Below are 16,429 nucleotides of genomic sequence, written 5' to 3' on the forward strand. Positions count from 1 at the left end.
GTGTCCAAATCTTGGCTGTTGTAAGTAGTGCCATAGTGAATATAGGTGTGCATTTATCTTTTTACATTCCCGCTTTCCCATTTTCCAGATCGCTACCTAGGGGTAGAATGGCTGGACCCTAGAGGGACCCTCTCTAAGTCCTGAGACATCGCCACTCTGCCTCCCACAGAGGCGGACCCCCTTGCATTGCTCCTCTCCCCACAGCCGCCCAGGCTCCCTCGGTCCAGGGGTCGCTTGTCCTTGTCATGTGCGCCCTCCCGACAGGACCGTGGGCATCTTTCCGTGCCCCTGTTGGCTCTCAGGCGTCCCAGGAGAAGTGTCTCTCGCTCCTTCCCCGTTACTCGCTGTGGAGTTTTCTGGTTGGTTTTGTTGCTGAGCTGTGCAGTCATTTTAAGTGCGAGTGTCTATGCATCCTTTTAGAATATGAGATTGGAGCAGATTATGAGATCAAGCTGTTTTCTGCCTCGGACACAGGTGACAGGGGAGCTTAGTATGATGAGTGCTCACATCTGGCCTGACATGCAAATGTTCAGGCATGAAGTTGGCTGTTCCCATGGAAGGGCTGCACGTTAGGGACCCTCGGGGTTTGGTTCTAGCCCCTGAGCCCTGGCTGCCTCCCGGCTTCACCCTGTCTCTGTATGCATATGCACGCATACAGTGGCCCACCTGCCCGCCCGGGTCCCTGCCTGGTAGAAGCCTTTCCCCAGTGGCACCCCCTCTGCCCCCGCCACCCCCCAGCCACCTGGATTCCACCCAGACTCTCTTCTGAAGCTGCTCGCGCCCCTGCGCCAACGCAGAGCTGCCCCCTCCTTCCGTTCCAGCTCCGCAAGAGGCACATTTGCACACGTGCATAAAGGTGTATGGCGCAATGGCATGCTTGAACTCACACAAGGACAGATGCCCATACATGTGTGCTTCATACACAGGTGTATGTGTGTGGGTAAGAAATGTGCACACATATCCACACGCACACAGGTATAGTGTGTACATAAGAGATGTGCACACATGCATTTGCACATGTATGCAGACAGTGGCACTTCATACGTAGACGGAGACACATGCACATGTGCATACACCCATGGACCTATATGTGTATATGCATGCAGAGATGTGCATGACATAGATGTACTTGCATGCACAGGTACATGCATGCACACAGGCACATGCACATGCATACAGAGGGGCACATGCATGCATACAGGGGGCATATGCATGCATACAGAGGCACTTGTGCACACATGCCTTGTGCGTAAATGCACAGAGACATGTGTATGCATGTATGCACACACAGTTGCACACATAGGTAGGACTTGGGGAGAAGCCTGCGGGGAGGCCGCAGGAGGGGGGGGTGCTGGCTCTCAGACTGAGGCAGCCGTGGAGAAATTCTTGGCGGTGTGTCAGTAGAGATATTGCTAAGCTGTGATCTTAAATTTAAATCTTTCATTACAGCTTGTACATACTGAAATCATTTCCTGTCTGCATTCTTGCGAGAGATTGATTTTAGATAAGGGAGCCTTCCTGAGCCAGCCCAAGGCTAACAAAGAGACACATAAATTTAGACTTTTATGTAAGAGCTTTCAAAAACCACATTAGTATCAGAGGTTCATTCATCTTCCTTTCTCAGGGCCATCAGCAATTGGGTTGGGAGGCCGGGGAGCTCGTGGCGGGCCTGAGGCCCCTGGGCCTGCTTTAGTTCTGCTGACACGACTGCCTTGGCCCTAGCACTGAATTGCCGCCCGGTTGCCGCGGCCACTGACGGCACTGCTCGGGAGGTACTGTGCAGCCCAGAGCGGTGGGCTTAGGGCACTGCGTAGCAGCAGCGCGCAGTGCTCAGGATTAAAACTGTCGGGGAAAGTTTCGTTTGGGCTTTAGGCTGCATCTGACAGTGCCCAAGGGTGGCCGCTGGCCCTGCTCAGGGGAGCCCGTGGCCCTGGGAGCCTGTGGCCTCCTGCTCCGAGCCCCGGGCAGCCCATCTGCTGAGCCCGCCACCAACTCAAGCCCCAATTTTTTTTTTTTAATCTAGCAAGCAACTACTTCCAAAAACATACTTTGCCCAGTTCCCCTCGTCTGTTTGTTTTTAATTTCTGAAAGCCTTTCTGATGGATCCTGAGTAAATGTTCGCTGACCCTTGTGTAGGACTGCCCGTCCACCGGGTTTGTCTCCACCCTCTCCAGCCCCGTCCTTGTTCAGAGGACGTTAGCGTGGGAGGAGTCCGCCTCTCGGGTCTGTGCAGAGGCAGAGCCGGCGAGCAAACTGACAGGAGCCTGCAGAGACTCACAGCACATGCGCTTGTCAGAGGCGTTGGGGGTGGGGGGCGGGAGGGGCCGGGGTGGGGGCAGCTGGAGGGTGGGGGTAAGGAGTTGGGGGGCTGGAGGGGGCTCAGCTGCTGTGGGTGGGGGGTGGGGCGGGAGCAGCAGTATCTGAGTGATGAGCATCTGCCTTCCCGGGGGAGAAGCAAAATGGAAACAGAGGAAAGAGCAGGTGCGGGAGGCAGCGCCCGGCCCAGACTGGCCCTCGGGCACTGGCCGGTCACACCTCTCGCCACCCCGTCAAGGCCTGCTCCCGCTCAGGACCCCACAGTGGGGTCCCGTAGTCAGCCCGCCTGCAAGGACCCCTCCTTCCTGCCCCCGCTGCCAGACCCGGTGGCGGCCACCCCTCTTGCAAGTGCTCTTCCCACAGCCCAGGGCCCGGGGCGCGCTCACATGTCCTCTCTGTCCTTGCAGGATGAAGAAGCCGAGTCGCAGGCACGAGCCATGCTCGGCTCCTTGTCAAAGAGGTAAACACCAACTGGACTCTCCAGCCAGTCCCAGGTGGCCCTGCTGTGCCCGAGAAGTGGCCTCAGGGCCTGAGCCCAGGGTCCACGTGTGCGTGCGGGACCCCCGGTTCAAGCCCCGGCACCACCCACTCCCCCCAGCACTGCCAGGTGGGCCTCTCGGCACTGAGCGCCACTGGGTATGGCCCCAAAGCCAAACTTACACAATCAAAAATCAAAAAAAAAACAGAAGCCAACAGCTGTTGTCGACTGACACTGGCCAGGACCGTGATCTTCGTCGACCTTCCCCTTGCTCGCTCCAAGGGCGGCGGGCTCAGATCTGGAAGGAAAATGCTCCTCTGGCCAGTGTTAGCACAGGTTACACACAGTGAATCACGGTCCCTGAAAGCTACCTGCTACCATGTCAGTACAAAACGATCATTAAGCGTGTAAGCTTTGTATTTTTCCTATCAGTAACTAGCATTTGGACTATTTCTGGAAATAAATCATGAAACCAATGTCATATAATTCACTCTGCTGCTTCAATGAGGACTTTCCAAATCAAAGAATCCCCTTGATGCGAGTGCGAAAGGGGAGAAAGGCCAAAGGCGTGAGGGAGTTGTTGCCAGGAGAGCACCCGGACGTGACCGTCGTCGGGGACGAGTACCGTGCAGAGACACTGAATCGTCAGAGCAGCCGCGGGCCGTTTTCTTGCCACTCGGTGCTGGTAGGAACGAGGCCGGGCGTTCTCAACACGGCTGTGGGAAGCTCTTCAGCACAGATGTTTGCTCAGACTACAGGATGCATCAGCTCTTTAACCAGGGGGCGTTTAGCTGGGCCCCACTTCATCTCTTTGTCTGAGGGAGCAGCAGGATGGTCATTCCCACCAACCCCCCTCCGTGGCCAGCCCTTCCCCACCCTCTGTGCACGCGGGCCACTGGGGAGCCCCCGCTGCCCCCAGCTCATCCCCACCGTGATGACTGCACAGACGGGGCCTGGGGCATGCGGGCCACCGAGGCTGGGCCCTTTCGGGGCGGGCCCAAGGCCCGGGGTCAGGGCCCAGCAACCCCGTCTGCTGCCCTAAAACCCAGGCAGGGTGACCGCTTCCGGTACGGAGGCCACAGTGCCGTCTCACTTCCCGACGCCAGACTGCTCTGCACGCGCCGGCTGCGGTTAGAGGGAACGGGCCGGTGTCAGTGCCCGCCTGGGAGTCCCGGGGAGCAGCTACCCTCTCCGCCGTACGCCGGCAAACACACCCGCAAGCCCGGCTCCCGGCAGCGGCCGCGCAGAGCCATTGCCCCAGGAGAACGGAGTGAGGTGCCCCCGGACCTGCCCAACCCTGCAGCCCCCGAAGAGCCACACGCAACCCCGAGGGCCTGGGCCAGCTCAGGCTCCGTGAGAGCAGGGCTGGGGCCCCACGCGTTTGCGCTCAGGAGGCCCCCTCACAAAGGCAGGTGCTCTGCCCTGAGCCAGCCCCCCTCCGCCCAGGCTCCCTGGCGGGATTGGGGCGCACCGGGGCTCCTGGTTACCCAGGGGTCTCTGGCGTAACTGGAATTCGGTGTGGGGGCGTGTCGGTGCAGATGTGACTCCACCAGCAGGGGACGCCCGCGTGCTGCAGCGCCCTGAGGGCATTGGCCCTTCCTGCCCTGCCCCCTCCCCCGGGCACCCTGCGTCCCTCATAGCGATGCCCCAGAGGGGCTGTCCCGCCAGCATGGACAGGGACAGACACAGGAGACAGCAGCCTTACGAGGGACCCAGAGGAGTCAGAGGTGACTCAGATGGGGACCTGAGGGCTCCCGGGGTGCCCTGGGCAGGGAGCCGGGGTGGCCCCTGCACAGACTGTCAGGACCCCTGTCCCCCGAAAGGACTGAGCCCCCAGGCCTGAGCTGCCTCACCCGGGGGCTCCCTCACACCCGCGCTGCCCCCGTCTCAGGGTGCTGCCTCCGTTGGCGACCTCACAGCAGCACAGAACTGGACTCCGAGGAAGCATGGCCTGGGCACCGCCCAGTCCTGCCGTCTGTAGGAGGGGCCCTAGCCCGGGAAGCGAGCGTCTCACCAGCCAGGTTCCCTGACACGGGGTCACAGTGGCAGCAGCAAGGACACCTCGGCACACGCCCGACAGCGACCCAGTGTGTGCTGTGACCAACACAGAAAGGGGCCTGTGTCCACACGCACAAAGGAGCCCAAAGTCCTGGGCAGTGCACTGCGGGGGCGGGGTGCCCCGGGGTTCCCGGACGACACCGAGGGCCGGGTGCTGTCTTCAGGCCATCAGCTGTGCAGACACGGGGCGGCACGCTCAGCTCCAGCGCGACCGCTGGACTTGATGCGGTTTACACTCACTCACCAAAGACACCCGCGGGGTGGCGGGGAGCTGAGCGCGAGGGTCAGCTGAGGACAGAGCAGCCTGAGGGCGCAGGCAGGAGGGCGTGTGTCCACGCAGCACCTGTCCACGCAGCACAGCCACACAGTGCTGCGTGGCGCCCGTCCACACGGCGCCCATCCACACGGTGCCCACCCACACGGCGCCCACCCACCCTTTGCTGGCTCATCCACACCAAGCACATCCGCGTGGCACAGCATTCACCCGGGACTGCAGTCGGCCTCCGGAAGGGCCAGGCAAATGGCCAAGTCGCTGCGGTACAAAGGGAAACACCTCAACAAGAACGACTGTGCACGTGATTTTGGTGTTGTGGTAACGGTGCCATGTGGTTTCCCCTTCCAGGACACACTTGTTTGGTCTAGTAGGAGCCCCACACCGGGTCCACATCGGCGCCAGGTGAAACCACAGCGGCCGTGTACGCAGGCAGGAGAAGCGCAAATTCGGGGAAACGGTTGGGGACACAGCTGTCCCCAGCCAGTGACATCCTGGAAGAATCCCTCCCCTCTCCCCCCACTCCGCAGAGTGGCAGAACCAGTGACCCGCAAGGCAGCTCGGGCTGCTCCCAACGGGGCGCGGGCGCAGTCACAAGGCTTCGCAGGACAGAGCTAAGTCCTGGACACGCAGTTTGGGAAACCCACGGACACTCCTTTCTTTTGCATCGGGGTGTGGAACGCGGCTTCTCCGCAAGGCCCTTGAGAGCTTCACGGAACCAGCCAAACTTTGGTGAGCCAGACGCCATCCCTAGAGGCCGTGGCCTTCACCTTCACGGGGCCGGTCAACCCACTCCCGCGGGGAGAAGTGGAGAGAGGTTTCCTGCAAAGCCTCCAGTCCGTCTCCCACGGCCCCCCGTGGGGTTTCTGTTGGCTTTGGGTCTTGTCTTCCTTTCAGGAGGTGATGGACACCAGACACCCTCGAAGAGCCTCGCTCTCTCCTCTCCACGAAAAGCGTCAGCACAACTGATGCCCCTACTCATCTGTGCCTTAGACACAGCACATCTGGAGCTGGCTGACGTGGCGAGACGTCCAGACTGGAGCTGCCACACAGCTGCCAGCCAGTCAGCCATGGTGGGTGGCCGCCCACACAGCGGGCAGTCTCCCTGCTACTGGGCAGGAGGGGCAGAGGTGGGCCGTAATGTCTGGAATAGCCACAGCCAAAAAAAGAAAAAAAATAGAACTTGGGCTGCCTGAAGTCTGTGGTGGACTTGGAACCTTTCAAAACTACTGACCCAGATCTTTATTTGTAAAAGGGGCAGATATTTTGGGACTGAGCCATAGGACAGCGGGGAGGGCACTTGCCTTGCATGCGGCTGACCTGGGTTCGATCCCTGGCATCCTATATGGTTCCCAGAGCACCACCAGAAGTGATCCCTGAGTGCAGAGCCAGGAGTAGACCCTGATCACTGCCGGGTGTGGCCCAAAACAAAAACAAAAGTGGGGGGTGGGTGGGAGAGAGATCAGGCTTTATTCATTAAAATTCGATGAAAAACATGCTCATTGCTGAGGGGGTGCACCCAGCTGTGTGCGGGGGAGAGGGCGGGGGGGGGACTTGCTGGGAGAATCGGCCACTTGTGCCCATCCCCAGTCCTAAATGAAAGTATTACTGAGAAAGGGGTGGGGGGAATCCCAAGTCATAAAACATCTGCTATGTTGCTGGGTTGCTTTTTCACATCTACTCGGAGCCAGCCCAGGCATCTGAAGTGACTTTTCTCTCGGTAATGCAGTTGGTCTGCAAGTGAGTGAATGCAGAACGCACGGGGAAATGTTGAACCATCTTCCTTCCCAGGCGCTGCGCTGCTGCTTCCTGTCCCCACCCCACACATGGCCATCGTCCACTCCCGCCTCACCCCCTGGGCAAGGAGAGTCCCGCTGAATAAGATGCGGCCAGCGGGGCTGGAGCGATAGCACAGCGGGGAGGGCGTCTGCCTTGCTCACAGCTGACCGGGGTTCGATCCCCAGCATCCCATAGGTTCCCCTGAGCACCCCCAGATGTAATTCCTGAGTGCATGAGCCAGGAGTCACCCCTGTGCATCGCCGGGTGTGACTCAAAAAGTTTAAAAAAAAATAAGATGTGGGGCCGGAGCGATAGCACAGCGGGTAGGGCGTTTGCCTTGCACACGGCCGACCTGGGTTCGATTCCCAGCATCCCATATGGTCCCCCAAGCACTGCCAGGAGTAATTCCTGAGTGCAAAGCCAGGAGTGACCCTGAGCATCACTGGGTGTGACCCAAAAAGCAAAAATAAATAAATAAATAAATAAATAAATAAGATGCGGCCAGCGCTCAGCTCCCTGCATGCAGGTTATACGCCCTGAAGATCAGAGCTGCACAGATGCCCACCCCTTTTTACGGTTTCCGGTTTCTTTACATCAGCTGCCCAGACTGTGGCTCCCGTTCCCTGTCTTCGGTCCGTCTGACCAACTCCAGGGGCACAAGTCCTCAGCCCTGGGTCCCCAGATCAGACACGCGTGCTGCTTGAAAACTGTCACTCAGCTCGGAGAGAAGCCGCCACCGGGCCGGAGCCCGGCCACAGCCAGAGCGCACAGCCACGTAACGGCCACTGGCAGCCCAGGACAAGCTCGGCAAATTAGACGGGGAATTGTGAAGCCACCAAGCTCAGGGAGGGGAGAGCCAGGCAGACCTGCGGGCAAAACCTTCCCCGACGCCACTTCAGCTAGCTGTTGAGCAAGCAATGGAGAGTAACTTACTCTGCGCCTGCTAAGGAGGCGGACTCGGGCTGGGGTGGGTAACGGGGACGTCGGTGGAGGGAAGGCTGTGCTGGTGTGAGACTGTGTTGGAAACAGAACCCCTGAAAGGACTGTATGAGGAACAACTTGGTCAGTCACAGTGTTTAAACAAAGTTTCAAATGGGAAAAATAATCTAGAATGATCTGAGAGAAGTGAGGCCAGTTACAACACCCCCTCCCGGCCTCCTGGCCACCTGACCAATGAACAACAAGCCAGTTCTCATCCCCCCTGCGCCTCGTCTCTGCCACCCCATCCTCACCGACTCTGGGGAGAACTCCAGCTCCAAAACGGCCTCAAGATGAGATGCAAACGCCAGGAGACCGTGGATTTCCACACAGGAACAGGACTTGTTTCAAAAAGAGAGTCTGTATTGTGATCTGATTTTAATAAAGTTATCGGAGGTGGTGAAAGGGCCTCTTACAGTTGCAACCGGAGACTTTTCAGTCTCATGCAAGTTTTGGATGAAAACTTGATTTCCCATGATGTCAAAGAGGCAAACAGTTTCAACAAGTTCACTTCATGTATTTGAGCCAAAATTGATTCAACTCATTCTACGTTTCTATTTGCTAGAGTAATTACATTTTAACTTGTTCTTGATCAAAATAATGAATACTGATTTAAAAATTATTAACATGTGGTGCTTGTGAATAATTATAAAATATATGCATACATATTGAATACTATTTGGTGACTCTTTTCTAGCCTTACAAACACTAAAAATCTCTGCATTTTCATAGCTTTCATAATTGAAAGCTTAGCTGGAATTTTTTTTTTTTTTGCTTGTAACTGAAATTCTGTATTTGCCAACCAGGGGAGCTAACTTTCACCTTTGGAGGCCTAATTCAAGAGCTCCAACCTTAAAATCCACCAAAATCCAAGATAATCACTATGTTGACGACTGCTGGTTTCTTTCTTGAGCAAATGACTCATCCCAAAGAGAAAAGGCACCGGGCTGGAGTGACAGTGCCACAGCCTTGCACATGGCCGAGCCAGGCTCAGTCCCCCGCACTGCCTAGGGTCCCCTGAGACACAGAGCCAGGAGTAAGCCCTGAGCACCGCTGGGTGTGGCCCCAAATCAAAAACTCGTAGAGAAAGTAAAACCTGGGGCAAAAGGTGAGTCCATCACGGTGCCTAAGCCTCAGGAGTCGTTTTAATAACAGGCGAGAAGAGTGTTTCTGGGCCTTTCCGGCGTCACCCGGTTGCCCGAGGCGTGTCACCCTCAAGTCCCACCCTCAGAGGCACAGGCTGGCGTGATGGGGAGTGGGGGTGGCACCCATGTGTCTTGACCTCCAGACAGTCCTTCCTCAAGGAGCCATCCGGGTGGGGGCATAAGCCTGGCCCAGCACAAGGACCCAAGATCAGTCCCCAGCACCAAGTGGCCGCCTCCCGCACCGTGGGTGTGACCCCGGAGGTCCCCGGGGCTGAATCACATCACCAGACCCGAGCACTGAGCTGAGAGGGTGTGTGGCTGGCCGAGAACTACCAGGAGGGGCCCCGGCCCGGGTGCTGCCCCCTAAGGACAAATACAAGCAGTGCTCCCAGCCTGTGACAGATGCGGAGGGGTGCGGGGGGACGGGGCGGGGCCCCTGCGCGCCCGGAGCACCGAGCCGGCAGCTAGAAAGCCCCGGAGCTGCTCCCCGGCCCCCCGCCCAGCAGGCTCTGGGCGGCCTGGTCCAGCAGCCGCATGGAGTCCCGGAGTGACGCGTGCACCTGGAAGGCCTGCGGCTTGATGGTCAGGCCGTAGTCGAAGTGGACCTCGCGCTGCTCGGGGGGGCCACAGAAGTGGCACTGGTGGGCCAGGACGGCGGTGAAGAGGAACAGCTGCAGCCGGGACAGCTCCTCCCCGATGCAGCGCCGCCGGCCCATCGAGAAGGCCAGCACGCGGCCGGCCAGGTCGCTGTCCAGCTGGCCGCCCGCGCCCAGGAAGCGCGCGGGGTCAAAGTGCTTGGGGTCGCGCCACCGGGCGGGGTCGTGATTCACCGACCACTGGTTGATGAAGACCACCGTGTCCTTGGGGATGTGGTAGCCCAGGACGGAGGTGCTGGCCCGCGTGGCGTGGGGGATGGTCATGGGCAAGAAGCTCGAGAAGCGCATGGCCTCGTAGACAAAGGCCATCACGTAGGGCAGGCGGGGCTGGTCGTCCAGGCAGGGCAGCCGCCCTCTGCCCACCACGCTGTCCACCTCCGCCTGGACCCGAGCCTGCTCCGCGGGGTACCTGTGTGGGGGGCAGAGAGAGGCGGTGAGCGAGGCCAAGGCACTTGACAAGTTCCGTCTTCCTAGAAAACTCTCCTGGGGGCTGGAGCCATGGGCCACCTGAGCGCCACCGGGGGCCGACCCCCGGCCCACAACCCCCCCCCGGGAGTGAGGCCCAAGCCCCACCAGACGTGGCCCAAAACCAAATCAAATAGGAAACGCTTCGTTGGCCTTAGTTCTCAAGACGATTGCAGGGTGGGATTTTTCCTTATTATTTTGTACAGCCGCACATTCGTTCACTTTCTCTCGAGGCCACACAAGTGAAACTGACGCTCCTTGTCTCTGCAGCTGCCCTATTTCACCCTGAATGCTGCCCCCCCCGCCCCCCCGGGCGTCCCGCTTGCTGCAAATGCAGGATTCCTCGTCCCTCATCCCCCGTGGCTTCCCGTTGCTGACAGATATTTTTCAGTCTGTTTAAGCGCGCTCTGGATTCCATTAGCATCCCGCCCGAGTCTTGCCCAAAACGAAACTGAGCATCGGCCCCTGGAATAAAGGTTGCAGGCAGGGGCTGGAGTGATAGCACAGCGGGTCGGGCGTTTGCCTTGCACGCGGCCAACTCGGGTTTGAATCCCAGCATCCCATATGGTCCCCTGAGCACCACCAGGAGTAATTCCTGAGTGCAGAGCCAGGAGTAACCCCTGTGCATCGCCGGGTGTGACCCAAAAAGCAAAAAAAAAAAAAAAAAAAAAAAAAAAGTTGCAGGCGTCGAATTTTCTTCTGCTGGGCAATCGATACAGTCCAATTTTCTCCGCAGAAAGGGCAGAAGAGGGACCCGCCAACCGTCCCATGTCACCGGTCCCAAGCACCAGGGCTGAGCCCACAAAACATGTTTTCCTTTCTCCAAAGTCAAAAGCTAAGAGGGAGCTTTCATGCCAAAGAAGTGCTTTAGTCTAATTTTAATATATTTGCTTTTTATAGCAGTGTTGTCTCAGAATGTATTACAATGTTTTTTATGGAACCAAGTTTCTGGAAGGAGGCTGCCCCCAGCCCCTGGACACTTGGTGCTACAGAGAGAACCAGTGTCTGATCATCAAAGCCACCTACATCCTGACACTTAGGGGGCAGCCGTAAATGGCAGATCAGTTTCTTTTGCTGCATTATAAACTCATACATTTGTTTGAAAAGACAAAAATTAAAATCTTGGAGCAATAGCACAGCAGGTAGGGCATTTGCCTTGCACACAGCCGACCGGGGTTTGATTCTTCCACCCCTCTCGGAGAGCCCGGCAAGCTACCGAGAGTATCCTGCCCACACGGCAGGGCCTGGCAAGCTCCCCGTGGCGTATTCGATATGCCAAAAACAGTAACAACAAGTCTCACAATGGAGACGTTACAGTGCCCGCTCGAGCAAATCAATGAGCAATGGGACAACAGTGCTCCAGTGCTACACAAAGCAAGATCCATCTATCCCTGCCAGGTCTGGAAATATATTTTCAAGGAAAAAGGGTTCAAACCAATGATGTTAAAGTTCAAAAAATGATCACAGATCAGAAGACATGGTCGTGGGGAAATACTCCGTGAGTCAGCCAAGTCACTAAGACAAAGTTGAGAAGATGGGGAATGCGCACTGCAGTGTCCTGAAGTGTCAAAAGCAAAATGAAATACATAAATAACTATTACAACTCAGGTCGGGAGAGGGCTGGGGGTCTCAAGCATGTGTGCGCTGACGTTTGGGGTGGTTCTGAATGTTGCTTATCGTCACACTGTGAGGATCCGCAAACTTCCCCAAAAGGCTCAGAATGGCAACATTTCAGGTCTTTGGAATCAAACCTTTTCTTTTGCGACTATTCCTCCCGTTCATGCCACACTCAAAAAGCCCAAGAGATGCACGCACCGTATCCCGCCCGCCCCGCGTATCCCGCCCGCCCCGCATTCCCGCACCGTATCCCGCCCGCCCCGCATTCCCGGGTCCCACTCAGCCCTGCCCTTCGCTAGAAGAAAAGTTTGTGTAGCGGCTGCGCCATTCAGAGCTGCCTCTCTCTCTCTCTCCCTCTCTCTCCCTCTCTCCCTCTCTCTCTCTTTCTCTCCCTCTCTCTCTCCCTCCCTCTCTCTTTCTCTCCCTCTCTCCCTCCCTCTCTCTCTCCCTCCCTCTCTCTCTCCCTCTCTCTCTCCCTCTCTCACTCCCTCTCCTCTCTTTCTCCCTCTCTCTCCCTCCCTCTCTCCTCTCTTTCTCTCTCCCTCTCTCTCTCCGTCTCTCTCTCCCTCTCTCTCTCCCTCTCTCCCTCTCTCTCTCTCTCTCTCTCTCTCTCTCCCTCTCTCTCTCTCTCTCCTTTTGTTTCACTCTGTCCTCCTGCTGTGCAGCTGCGACATTCCTCTCCACCTTGCAGAAGGAGAAGAGCTGGTCCCTAGGACAGCTGGCAGCAGCCTGGCAGCTCCCGGTAGTGGTGCTGTGGGGAGCGGCTGTTTCCGAGCCAAGCACGGAGGAAAGGCTCGAGGCAGGGCGGCCTCACCCGAGAAGCACCAAGGCTTCTGGTCTCTCCGGAAGAAATGCATTTGCCCAATAGAGCTGCCAGATAAAACTCAGGCAAAACTCAAATGTGAGGGGCTGGAGGGCTAGCACAGCGGGGAGGGCGTTTGCCTTGCACACAGCCCACCGGGGTTTGAATCCCAGCATCCAGTATGGTCCCCTGAGCACCACTCAGGAGTAATTCCTGAGGGCAGAGCCAGGAGTAACCCCTGTGCATCGCAGGGTTTGACCCAAAAAGAAGGAAAAAAAACCCTCAAATGTGAGTTTTCAGGCCAGCAATGTCCGATCTCCAGGAAAAGTATGTGCTACCTAAAGTTCACTGTTTGATTTGCTAAATCTAGTCACCACCACCCCCACCCCCCACCCCCCGGGCGCCCAGAACAGGACCTCCCTGGGGGTCCCCACCTCCACCCCAGCACTGACCCAGTGGGTCCCAGCGTGCCTTTCTAGAAACCGCTCAGCGCCCTGGGCCAGTGGCTGTCTCTTCCTGGCCCCTTCCCTTTCCCTTACCCAGTGACCACTGGACCCCGGAAACCCAGCCCAGCAGTGGGTTTTGGCTCTGGGCAGCCCATTGGGGGAGTGAGGCCGACCGACGGACTGCGGATCCAAACGCTGGGAGGGACTCAGGGAGCGGCGGGTTAACTACAGCACCAGCTCCCTCCCTCCGCTCCCCGACACGCAGGGACCAGGCTTGCTTGCTCTGCAAACACTGTCGCCAACGTCCCGGTTTCCCAGCGAGTGGGAGAAGGTCTCACGGATGCGTCACATCTCTAAGCTGGTGGCTACGGGAGGTGCCGAGGCTGGTCTGGGCGGCAGCGCCGCCGAGGGTCCCCGAAGCCCCCTTTTGGGCGCTGGGGCGCAGAGCTGAGGCCTGGGGGTGGCGGGAGCCAGCGGGCTCAGACCTGGGCGCCGGCCACGGGGGAGAGACGAGGCGTCTGGGGGCCCCTACCTGATGAAGAGCAGGACCAGCCAGTGCAGCGCGGTGGACAGCGTGTCCTGGCTGGCGCCGAAGACATCGGTGAGGGTGGCCGGCACGTCCTGCAGGTCGAGTGGCGGGGCGCCGTCCTGCGCGAGGAGCAGGAGCGCGTCCAGGAGGTCGCGCGGGGGCGCCCCGGGCCGCAGGCTCTCCTGGTGCTGCAGAAACTTGCGGTGCACGAAGAGGCTGAAGTTGCGGTTGAGGCGCTGGAACTTGCGGAAGGTGGAGCGCACGGGGTTGGGGAAGCGCCGCAGCCAGGGCAGCACGTCCACCAGGCTGCTGGCCCGCACGGCGTGCCCGAACTCCTCATTGTGGTTCAGCAGCTCCAGAAACTCGGCGTCGTCGTGCCGGTAGCGGCAGCCGAAGCACACGGCACTCATGACGTTGGCCACGGCCACCTGCAGCGGCTGGCGCGGGTCCACGAAGCCGCCGCCCGCGCTGCGTCGCACCAGCAGCGCCACCAGCTCGCGCGTCTCGCCCAGCACGTGGCCCTCGAGGGCGCTGCGGCCGCTCGCGCTGCGCGTGGAGAAGGCGCGCAGGGAGCTGTGCGCCGCGCGTCGCCGCTGCGCCCAGCGCTCCGAGTAGCGGCCGAAGGCCAGGCTGCGGCCGCCGGACACCTCCTGGTAGGACGCGAAGGGCGGCCGGTCGGCGAAGGCAGCGCCCTGGTGCACCAGCGCCTGGCGGATGGCGCGCTCGCCGTTCAGCACCACCACGGGGCAGCGGCCCAGGCGCAGCTGGAACACGTCGCCGTACTGCCGCGCCAGCCGGGCCAGGGCCAGGTGCGGGATCGGGCCCAGCTGCGCCGCGTTGCCCAGCAGCGGCCACGCGAACGGGCCGGGGGGCGAGCCGGGCGGCGGGCGCCGCGCGCGCAGCAGCCAGCGGCCCGCGTGCAGCGCGGCCAGCGCCGACAGCAGCAGCAGCAGCAGCGACGGCGGCGCGGCCAGCGCGCTCGGCGGCCGGGGCTCGGCGGGGGCCGGGCCGGAGCGCGCGCTGCGGAGAGAGGGCGTCGGGGAGATGCTCGGGGCGCCCGGCCGGCCCCGAGTGGACAGCGGGGCACCGGCGGTCGCGGCGGAGGGGCAGGGCAGAAGCTCCTTCCCCCCCCCCAGCACTCCCCAAAGGGGAAGGGAAGGGGCGCGTTAGTTTCGGCGTCCCCGGGCCACGCGCTCCCCCACGCCTGCAGCTCAGAGACCGCTGGGTGGGCTTCAGGGAGGTGGCGCGCAGTCACCCCTAAGCTCCCAGCACCGCGGCCACGCGCCCCCAACGCCCACCCCAGCACCCGGAGGGTGCCCAGGACGTTCATCGACCCACCTGGGGTCCATGGCGGTAGGGCCTGGGGCTGGCGGGGTCTGGAAGCAGGTCCTGCGTGTGTCCGGGGGTACGCGGGGGTGACTGGAGACTCTGGCCGCCGCGAGACCTGGAGAGGACTAGAGCCTGATGAGACGCCCCCCAACTCCTCGGCGGAGCCCCACAAACCTGCGTCCTGGGCAACGCCGGGGTCTCCTCGCAGCGCGGGGACGGACTCCCGGGCCCCGCGCCCCGCTCAGCCCCCAGCGCCGCCGCAGCGAGTGTCCCCCGGCGAGTCCGAGGTCGCTGTCCCCCTTCTGCCGCTTTTAAGGTCGGCCTGGAGGGAGGAGGCGGCGGGACCTGGCGGGGGGAGGGGCGGGGCGCGCGGGGGGCGTGGCGGGGCGCGCGGGGAGGGTCCCGGGCCGGCTGCTCTCGGGGGTCGCGAGCGCGGGGGCCGAGGTTTTTGGACGCTCGACCCCCCTCCCAGGCCCGGGCCCCCGCCACGGAGACGGCGCGCGCGGGGTCCGAGGCTGCGGGCCCCGCGCGCGCCCACCGCCCTGTCCGCCGGGTGATGCGACAGAAACGCGCGCGCGTCCCTCCCGCGTCGGTGGGCGGGGGCGCGGGGCCGTGCGGCCCCCGCGGGGTTTTGTTACCAACACCCGGGCCGGCGCGGGGCAGTGGGGCCGTGGCCCGCGCCCGTCGGGTGAGCCCGGACGCCGCTCCCGCGCCTCGGGCCGCGCGTCCCTGGCACAAAGGCCCGCGCTGGGGCGCCCAGGTTCGCCCGCGGAGAGACTCCCCCGGCGGCGCCGCCCACGGGCCCGGGCCCTGGGCCGAGCCGGGCCGGGCCGGGCCGGGCCCCGCGCGGGGAGGGCGGCCGCGTGCTCGCGGATTCCAGGCCGCGCCGACTTATCGGCTGGAAGCGTTTCTCCGCTGTCGCCTCCCCCTTGCGTGCGGAGCCGCGGCTCGCGTGCGCCCGGTCTGGAAAGTCGGCTCCTGCGCCCAGGGCGCTTGTCACGGCACCTGACGGGCCCGGGCGGCGGCCGAGGGCGGAGTGCCCGCGCCACCCTGCCCGGCGCACGCACACACCCCGCGCGCCGTCCTCCCCGGCAGAAACTGTGCCTCCCGGGTCCGCCCGCGCCAACCAAGCTCTGCGTGCCCCGCGTGTCCCTGCGTCTGGCGCTTTCCCGGCGCTGTGGGGCTCTCCGTGTTCCCGGTTTGGAGGAAAACAATGGGTTCAGAGAGATTGCGTGGCTTTCCCAGGAGCACACAGCAATCTCGCAGAGGAGTCCGGATTTGAGCCCCTGGGGTCCCCTCCAGATGCACCACTTGACCTGAAATCTGGCAGGAAGCCCTGTAAAAGCCCAAGTGCCTTTTACTCCCACTGCCGGGGAAGGGGGGTGGGAAGAGGAGAAGAGAAGGGAGGAGAGGAGAGAGAAGAGGAGAGGGGGAGAGGAGGGAAGGGGAGGCAAGCGGAGGAAGGGGGAGAGAAAGAGTGAGAAAGGGAGAGAGGGAGAGATGGGGAAAGTGAGAAAGGGAGAGAGGGAGAGAAAGGGAGAGAGGGAGAGAGGGAGGGGG

At 60.9% G+C, this 16,429-nt stretch overlaps 2 protein-coding genes across 4 annotated transcripts in view; one reads left to right on the forward strand and one right to left on the reverse strand.

Annotated features, from left to right (window-relative positions):
• Positions 1-8,502, forward strand: part of RMDN2 (regulator of microtubule dynamics 2) — a 35,971-nt gene extending 27,469 nt beyond the window's left edge. Inside the window, exons 11-12 of one of the 3 annotated variants that reach the window (XM_055121715.1) lie at positions 421-474; positions 2,724-6,567. In XM_055121715.1, coding sequence (XP_054977690.1) covers positions 421-474; positions 2,724-2,780 — 111 coding nt within the window. In that variant the 3' untranslated portion in view covers positions 2,781-6,567. Of the gene's footprint in view, positions 1-420; positions 475-2,723; positions 6,568-7,500 lie in introns of those variants that run through there. The other 2 variants (XM_055121714.1, XM_055121716.1) reach the window with 2 other exon arrangements.
• Positions 8,503-8,679: 177 nt separating this feature from the next.
• On the reverse strand, positions 8,680-15,137 carry LOC101541021 (cytochrome P450 1B1). The gene is made up of 3 exons (XM_055121713.1): positions 14,879-15,137; positions 13,544-14,560; positions 8,680-10,090 (listed from the first exon to the last, which is right to left on the reverse strand). The coding sequence occupies exons 1-3, from the start codon at positions 14,887-14,889 to the stop codon at positions 9,490-9,492; spliced, it is 1,629 nt and encodes a 542-aa protein (XP_054977688.1). The 5' UTR covers positions 14,890-15,137; the 3' UTR covers positions 8,680-9,489.
• Between the last annotated feature and the right edge of the window lie 1,292 nt (positions 15,138-16,429).

Source organism: Sorex araneus, chromosome X, assembly GCF_027595985.1.
Source record: "Sorex araneus isolate mSorAra2 chromosome X, mSorAra2.pri, whole genome shotgun sequence".
NCBI lineage: Eukaryota > Metazoa > Chordata > Mammalia > Eulipotyphla > Soricidae > Sorex > Sorex araneus.